The 8,810-nt window shown below is 44.6% G+C and overlaps 1 protein-coding gene across 1 annotated transcript; it reads left to right on the top strand.

The window, feature by feature from the left end:
* The first annotated feature begins 3,233 nt into the window (after positions 1 to 3,233).
* LOC309514635 (uncharacterized protein) lies at positions 3,234 to 6,583 on the top strand. The gene is made up of 2 exons (XM_082191819.1): positions 3,234 to 3,416; positions 3,831 to 6,583. The coding sequence occupies exons 1-2, from the start codon at positions 3,295 to 3,297 to the stop codon at positions 6,562 to 6,564; spliced, it is 2,856 nt and encodes a 951-aa protein (XP_082047945.1). The 5' UTR covers positions 3,234 to 3,294; the 3' UTR covers positions 6,565 to 6,583.
* The last annotated feature ends 2,227 nt before the right edge of the window (positions 6,584 to 8,810 follow it).

The following is an 8,810-nucleotide window of genomic DNA, read 5'->3' on the forward strand; positions in this document are numbered from 1 at the left end:
TTTTTATGACACATGGTTTATTTACACCTATATACAACCCAGTGCTTTTTTTCTTTAAAAAAAGTGTTTAGGGGTACTCTCATTTTGACTCAAGAAAGTCACCCAGAAAGGAAATAAAGCCGCCACCGGAGGTGGTAACAAGGAAACTGACAAATCACTGTGCTGGATTCCAGATCCTACTTCACACATTAAACGCTCGCTTCCATCTGAGACTCAGGAAACACCGTGACAGGAAATGAGGCCACCATCAGGGGGTAGGAATGGAACTGACGATTCATCGTGCTGGAGAAGAAACTAAAAAAAAAAAATTCTTCTCCTGTTAGATTCACAAAATGTTTAGGGGTACGCGTACCCCTGCGTCCTCCCAGAAGAAAGCACTGATACAACCTGAGCCTATGATGGACATGTTCACAGCATTAAAACCCCCAAAGTTTCTTGTTTCTCCCACAGCCACAGTCTTGAATTCAAGCAGAATTCTCTGCCTCTCTGGTTTTCCAGTTTACTGCTTTCTTCTAGGTCACATTACTCCCAATTCTAACCTCTGGCTTTATTTAATGATGGAGGGGGCCCCACCCATTTGCCACCTGGCACAGAGCCTCCATTGCTCTCTTAGTGGCCCATCACCTCAGGTAATCACCTCAACACAGGTAGCTAGCCTGACTTAATTATCTTTGAACACTTGCTGTATCCAGGAGCAGAGAGGCCTGGCGACCAGTTTAACACCCCAAGCCATGATTAAATTGCAACACTTGCTGGATCCAGGAACCATTGGTCTCTGGCACCTAGTCATACGATTAATGAGATCTTGGTCAAGAGTTTGTTGAGCTTCCACTTATCTTGTGACTCACCTTCATGTATAAAGCCGCATGCCACGTAGCTTATGACAAATGAAGCCCTATAAGTGATCTACATTCTCCTTTTAATCACCAAATTAAAGCACGTCCACCAACCTCACTACACCATATAGTGTTATGTGTGTGGCAGGAGACGAAAATACAAGGTAGGCTTAAAAAATGTGGTGCTTAAGCAGGATTGCACTAACTTTGCCGAGATTAATAATTCATATATTTTATCTCATTCAGGGCATTTCGGAAAGTCCATTATACCTATATTTTCTGTGCACTCAGTAAATTTTGTAGCTCTTAAACCCCATGAAATGAAAAATAGACCTGAAAAGCCATAACACCATCAACACATTAATATTTATGTAGCTCTTTTCATGACAAACATTCCAAAGTGCTCCACAGTAAAATAAAGTGAAATAAAGCATGAGCTGAATGCGATGATGGCGAGCCAAAAGGTCACTTCGAAAGGCAAAGCGGAGGAACTTAGTTGGTGAAGTTATTGACCTGTTCACACAGACGAGCCTACGAAAGCTTTTGCCCTAACCACAAGCTTAAGCAGGTCAGGCCGGGGAAGTAAATTGTCAATAGTCAGTATGTTCTCCTAATGAATGAAGTGCTGTCTCAAGCCAAACAGATAGGAAGATGTTATTCCATCTCAGCTATAAAACCCAAACACTGGCGCATCCTACTTATTTAGCGATTCACATGACTCTGTAATTTTATTTTATTTTTGCAGCTGCCATGTTTGCATAAAGGTAAATAAGCAGATTAAAAGGCAGCCTTTTTTATTTTTAAGAAGCCATTTGTAGAGGACTATTATTTGCCTCACACTTTGCAGAAGCAGCCTATTGATATAAATTATGTGAATTGCTTTCTATGATCATTCAAGAATGAAACAAACAAATAAATCTAGAAGATAAATATTCTCTAATGTGAGCCTGTTGGCTTTCTAATAATAGACCGCCTCTACCTAATTCCCATTTAAGAAATCCAAGCGTGCTAGAAAACAGCTGAATTTCAGTAACAAATATTGTTCACATGGGCTTTCCTCCCTTCATGTCTTAATGCTGAAATAGACAACCCCCAACCATCTACAAATAGAGAGCACTCAGAGTGTTGGATAGGCACATAAAATTTCAGTGGGATAATGGATCCTGCCACATATCAGCACGGGTGTCATGCTCATAAACAAAAGTGGCATGCTTTTACTACTCGCATAATAAGGCAATGGGGTGGCCTGCAAAATTTAGTCCCTGCTTTACTAAATTTACATCAATTAATTCAGTTTAGGTATTACTTCCCACTATCCCAAAGTGATTTACAGTGACAATAACACATAAAATATACAAAAAATTCATCAAAATGGAACATTTTAAAGGTGTTCATCCACAAAAATCACCCAAGTACGAGAGAGAGAGAGAGGGGGAATTAGCGCTGTACAAATGCCAAGAAGAGTAAAAATATATTTGCTTGGCACTCTATGGATGACAAAGTCTACACCAGGTAAGGCTCACTCAGGACAGCATTCAACAACTGGGGGGGCCACCACAGAAAAGGCCTTTTCTCTCATTGCTGCCCTCTGTACACAGAGAAGGGCCTCAGATTTTGAGCTCAGGGTCTGGCTAGATTTTTATGGGGAAAGGGGCGCCTGAGGTATTGGCCATCCATGGCTTCATAGGTCAAAGCCAAAACTTGGAATTGGTACTGGAAACAAATTTATTCATTCGTTTATTTTGAGAAGATATGCTCCATTCTCCAGTGGCTTTTAAAATGGGAGAAAGCAACACTAAAATAAGAATGTTAAAAAAAATGGCATAACAGAAGCAACATGTGATGATAAAATTAAGTTTATAAATGATAAGGCCTGATTGGAGAAAGAGCTATTCACATGGCCAGTGCTTTTTTCCCCTAAAAAAAAATATGTTTAGGGGTACTCTCATTTTTCCACTCATATTGAAATACTGCCCCTCAATGAGGCCAAACTTAGATTCACAAAATATTTAGGGGCATGAGTACCCCTGTGTCCCCCCCAGAAAAAAGTACTGCACATGGAACTGCTAAGATATCATGTTCTATGCCCTTGAGTCCCCTTTAGAGAAAGCATTCTAAAGTCAGGGACCCCCAAGCCCAAAGTGAAAAGGTCCTGCCTAACTTCCAAAGTGGATTTGGTGAGTGGCTGATGAAGAAGATATTAATAGTCAGGCAGATTTGCAAATAATAATAATAATAATAATAATAATAATAATAATAATAATAATAATAATTTATTTATACTCCGCCCATCTGGCTGGGCTTCCCCAGCCGCTCTGGGCTGCTTTCAACAAAATACTAAAATACAGTAATCCATCATATTCCAAGATGGCGGCGCGCATAGACGCTGCGGCTTAGTGCTCTCCCTTAGTGTTTTGTTTTGTTTGTTTTGTTTTTATTATTTTTGCTTGGTCTGAGTATGTCTGGCCGGGCAAGAAAGATTTACAGCAGGCAGGAACTTCTGAAGGTCAGGTTACAGTGTGAACAAGCTGTAAGAGCTGATTATTTTCGCCCAGATAACGTTCCTGTGGGAGTAGCCAGGTAAAGTCCAACTGGCAGTTAAAGTCCAACTGACAGTTCAGCTGCTGTAGAGCGCTGGCTTTGGGATGCCATTTGTCTACACGGGATTTGCACCTTCCTGATTGTGAAGAGGACCAAAAATTAATTCAGCCTTGAATAAGCGAATAAGGAAAGGAGTGGTTTAATGGGAATCTAATAGCCAGTAACCAGATACAAGATATACAAGATGGCAGCACGCATAGACGCTGTGGCTTAGTGCTCTCCCTCAGCGTTTTTGTTTTGTTTTTTTTTATTATTTTTACTTGGTCTGAGTATGTCTGGTCGGGCAAGAAAGATTTACAGCAGGCAGGAACTTCTGAAGGTCGGGTTACAGTGTGAACAAGCTGTAAGAGCTGATTATTTTCGCCCAGTTAACGTTTCTGTGGGAGTAGCCAGGCCACCGGGCTCTCCATGGATTACTATGCCTCCAGGGAGGAGGCGAAGGCGGCGTAGAGACAGGAGGCAAAAGCGGGGTTGTCGGGCTGGCGTCCTGGTAAGATTGCAGAGGAGTCCATCTAAACCACCGCTCCCTAGCATATTTCTTGCTAATGTGAGATCTCTTACCAACAAGATGGACGAATTGAGGCTGCAGGCAGCAAAAAACAGCCTTGTAAAAGATTGCTGCGTTTTATTTGTCATTGAGACATGGCTTCAACCGTCCATACCAGACACAGCTATTCAGTTGGAAGGCTGTGCGGTACATCGTCATGACCGAGGCATGGACTTCGGAAAAACCAAAGGAGGGGGGCTGTGTGTATATGTGAACAAATGCTGGTCCAATAATTCGAAGACTGTGGGCAGTCACTGTTCACCGGATTTGGAATATGTGGCTGTTAAATGTAGACCAGTCTATCTCCCTAGGGAGTTCACAGCTGTTATGTTAACTGGTGTGTACGTGCCACCAGATGCCAATGCCAACTTGGCTTTGGGATGCCTGCAGGACCTTATCAGCAGCCAGCAAGACAAGTATCCTGAAGCTGTGCACATCATTGCGGGAGACTTCAACCATGTTGAACTTAAAACAGTGCTCCCAACGCTCTATCAGCATGTGAAATGTCCCACAAGAGGGGACAAGACACTGGATAAAGTTTATTCGAATGTAAATCACGGCTATAGGGCTTTACAGCTGCCACACTTGGGCCAGTCCGACCATATGTCTCTGTTCCTGGTACCAGCATATATCCCACTCAGGAAACGGGCTCCCACAATATTAAAATCTGTTAAAATCTGGCCTGAAGGTGCTATTCACCAGCTGCAGGACTGTTTTGAGAGAACCAATTGGGATATTTTCGATAGTTCAGACCTGGAGGAGCACACGGTGGCAGTTCTGTGCTATATCAATCACTGCACAGACACTGTCACAGTAAATAAATCCATCCGGTTTTACCCCAATCAGAAACCCTGGATGAATAGAGAGGTCCAGTGCCTGTTGCGGGAAAGGAACAGGGCTTTCAGGTCGTGCGAGGTGCAGCTTTACAGTGTAGCAAGAGCAAACTTGAGGAGGGGTATTCGACGGGCAAAATTGGACTATAGGCTGAGGATTGAGGATAATTTAAGGAGCAACAACACAAGACAGATGTGGCAGGGGATTCAGCATATTACCAACTACAAACCTAACCTTGGTGCTGTCGACGGTGACCCCTTGCTGGCAGAGGAGCTTAACCTCTTCTTTGCTCGCTTCGAGAAGGAGCCACCTGAGACGCCGGTATTACAGCCACCAGCCCATAGGGGCCCCTCATTCACGGTAGAGGAACATGAGGTGAGACAGGTTTTGAGGATGGCGAATCCGAGGAAGGCGGCTGGACCTGATGGCATCACTGGAAAGGTGTTGAAGGGCTGTGCGGATCAGCTGGCGAGGGTCTTTACTAAGATCTTCAATAAGTCCTTACACCAGTCTATTGTCCCACCCTGCCTGAAGTCGTCAACTATTGTCCCTCTGCCTAAAAAATCCACAATCAGTAGTTTGAATGACTATAGACCAGTTGCACTGACTCCAATCATCATGAAGTGTTTTGAGAAACTGGTGCACCGTCACATTATCTCCTGTCTTCCATCAACTTTTGACAACTACCAGTTTGCATACAGAGCAAATAGATCCACAGAAGACGCCATCAATACCACTCTCCATGCTGCTCTGTCCCATCTGGAGCAGCCGGGGAGTTACGTGAGGCTGCTGTTTGTGGATTTTAGCTCTGCTTTTAACACTATCCTCCCCCATAGACTGGTGTCCAAGCTAGAGGCGATTGGACTCTCCAACTCCACCTGTCTCTGGGTTTTGGATTTTTTGTCAGAACGTTCCCAGAGGGTTAGAGTAGGGTCACACATGTCCACAGCCCTTAGCCTTAACACCGGCTCACCACAGGGTTGTGTGTTGAGTCCCCTGCTCTACACTATCTATACGTATGACTGTACAGCCATCTATTCCAGCAACAAAATCATCAAGTTTGCTGATGACACTACGGTGGTAGGGCTCATTTCAGGAGGGGATGAGTCCGCCTATCGGGACGAGGTGGAGCGGCTCTGTGTTTGGTGTGGAGAGAACAATCTGGCTCTTAATACGGCTAAGACCAAGGAATTGGTGGTGGATTACAGGAAAAAAAAGGCGGACATTCAGCCCTTGTATATCAACGGGGAACGGGTGGAGAGGGTGGCGGAATTCAGGTTTTTGGGAGTAGCTATCGATCAGGGCATGACTTGGAGCGCACATACCACTGCTCTGGTGAAGAAGGCCCAGCAGAGAATTTATTTCCTCAGACTTTTAAAGAAGAACAATCTGAGTGAGAGATTGCTGGTGTCCTTCTACCGAGGCTCCATAGAGAGCATTCTTACATACTGTATTTGTGCTTGGTTCTCCAGTTGTACAGCTAGGGAGAGGAAGGTGCTCCAGAAGGTCATAACCACAGCCCAAAGGATTATTGGTCATCCTCTCCCATCTTTGGAAGAACTGTACGGTTCCCGTTGTCTTAGGAAAGCAAATAACATCCTGCAGGATTCATCTCACCCGGGACACTGTCTGTTTGCACTACTGCCTTCTGGCAGAAGATATAGAAACATCAAGTCAAAGACAAATAGACTGAAAAACAGTTTCTATCCAAGAGCTGTGGCCCTTTTGAATGCTGTAACTCGTTAGTGTGACCTGGGAGCTTGATGGGTGTGGTGTGGGTGTGGCTGGAATGTGGTTTGTTTGGTTGTTGTTGTTGTCTTGCTTTTGTTGTTTTAAGGGATGGCATCCAATTTCGTTGCACTTTGTGCAATGTTGCACTTGTGTAATGACAATAAAGAATCTATCTATCTATCTATCTATCTATCAAACATTAAAAGTTCCCTAAACAGGGCTGCCTTCAGGTGTCTTTTAAAAATCTGTTAGTTGTTGTTCTCTTTGACATCTGGTGGGAGGGCGTTCCACAGGGCGGGTGCCACTACCGAGAAGGCCCTCTCCCTGGTTCCCTGTAACTTGGCTTCTTGCAGCGAGGGAACCGCCAGAAGGCCCTCGGCACTGGACCTCAGTGTCCAAGCAGAATGATGGGGGTGGAGACGCTCCTTCAGGTATACTGGACCGAGGCCGTTTAGGGCTTTAAAGGTCAGCACCAACACTTTAAGTTATCACCCTCTCAACCCATGTAGGTTTGGAATGCCAGCACCTTGAACTGGGCACAGAAACAGGCTAGGAGCAAAGACTGGTGAGAAATGGTCAATACGTTCCACCTTCCACCTTCACTGTCAGGAGGCAGGATGTCTCTGAATGACAGTTGCTGGGAAGCACAAGTGGAGAGGCTGCTGTAGGGCTCAGGTCTTGCATCTGGACTTCCCACAGGCATCTTGTTGACCTCTGTGAGACCAGGATGCTGGAATAAGATGGGCCATTGGCTTGATCCTCCAGGATCTTCTCATGTTCTTAGTGGTCATATTTTGAGAGCCAGTGTGGTGTAGTGGTTAAGAGCGGTGGACTCGTAATCTGGGGAACCGGGTTCATGTCTCCGCTCCTCCACATGCAGCTGCTGGGTGACCTTGGGCTAGTCACACTTCTTTGAAGTCTCTCAGCCTCACTCACCTCACAGAGTGTTTGTTGTGGGGGAGGAAGGGAAAGGAGAATGTTAGCCACTTTGAGACTCCTTAAATGGAGTGAAAGGCGGGATATCAAATCCAAACTCTTCTTCTTCTTCTTCTTTGTACTGACTGCAGTGTCTGACAGGAGCAGCCCAACAAACAGAGCATGATAGCAATGCACTCCAAACAGAATGCCACCACATTGTGCAAAACAGTGGCTTTACCCATGCTAGCTAGAATATATGAACATTTATGGGTATTTCTGTTTGAACTCTATGACAGTATGCATGGCAGGTAGTTTTAGAAAACCATCTGCTTAATTATTACCAGCTTTTTCGCTGATAATTCCACCACCTAATTACTTGTAATATGTTTCAGGCATCTGTTTATTAACAGAATACACTCTCTTAAAACATTTTAATGAATGTTAACCAGGTGGCGTTCATTTTAAATGGAAATATTTTAATTATTCTTTTGAGGCACAGGGTTGCACACATGGTATATTTTATCAAGGTTGATTCTATGGGTATAGCAAGGCTACAGCAAGGCTATATTTTTAAATGGCAGAAAATGACTCATTTACTATCTTATGCCTTCTGAGAAAATAGTAAGAAGATATTCAAAGCTTGAGTATAAATTGCTGTGTCCAGTGCTTCCCAGACTGTTCCTTACTGAAGAAATTAACTGGATTTCTTCCATGAGGGATATACTTAAGTGAGCACCACATGCTTCTGTACCAGTCCCTGACCATATGGGCCACTAATCTAGGAAAATTTTCTGAGACCAAGCAGTGGCGTAGCGTGGGGGGTGCAGGGGGGCCCCGGCCGCACCGGGCGCAACATCTGGGGGTTAGGGTTAGGGGGTGCAAATCCATGGGTTAGGGGGCGCAAATTATTTGCCTTGCCCCGGGTGCTGACAACCCACGCTACGCCACTGAGACCAAGTATGAGATCCATTCTGCTGAGCCTGAGATCAGAACCCTGGTATCCCTGAGTTTCCAGAACCACAAAAGAGACACAAGGAAAGATGAATTATTCATACAACTGGCTCATTTTTTACATTTGTTGTTTAGTTGTTTAGTCGTGTCTGACTCTTCGTGACCCCATGGACCAGAGCACGCCAGGCACTCCTGTCTTCCACTGACTCCCGCAGTTTGGTCAAACTCATGCTGTTAGCTTCAAGAACACTATCCAACCATCTCATCCTCTGCCGTCCCCTTCTCCTTGGGCCCTCCATCTTTCCCAACATCAGGGTCTTTTCCAGGGAGTCTTCTCTTCTCATGAGGTGGCCAAAGTACTGGAGCCTCAGTTTCACGATCTGTCCTTCCAG

The sequence above is a fragment of the Podarcis vaucheri genome, assembly GCF_965113315.1.
Source record: "Podarcis vaucheri genome assembly, chromosome: 11".
NCBI classification, from domain to species: domain Eukaryota; kingdom Metazoa; phylum Chordata; class Lepidosauria; order Squamata; family Lacertidae; genus Podarcis; species Podarcis vaucheri.

Coding starts and splice junctions, on each gene's coding strand:
- LOC309514635 (XM_082191819.1), top strand. CDS start 3,295: ATGTCTGGCCGGGCAAGAAAGATTTACAGCAGGCAGGAACTTCTGAAG. Junction 3,417..3,830: donor GTTCCTGTGGGAGTAGCCAG/GTAAAGTCCAAC, acceptor GGGAGTAGCCAG/GCCACCGGGCTCTCCATGGA.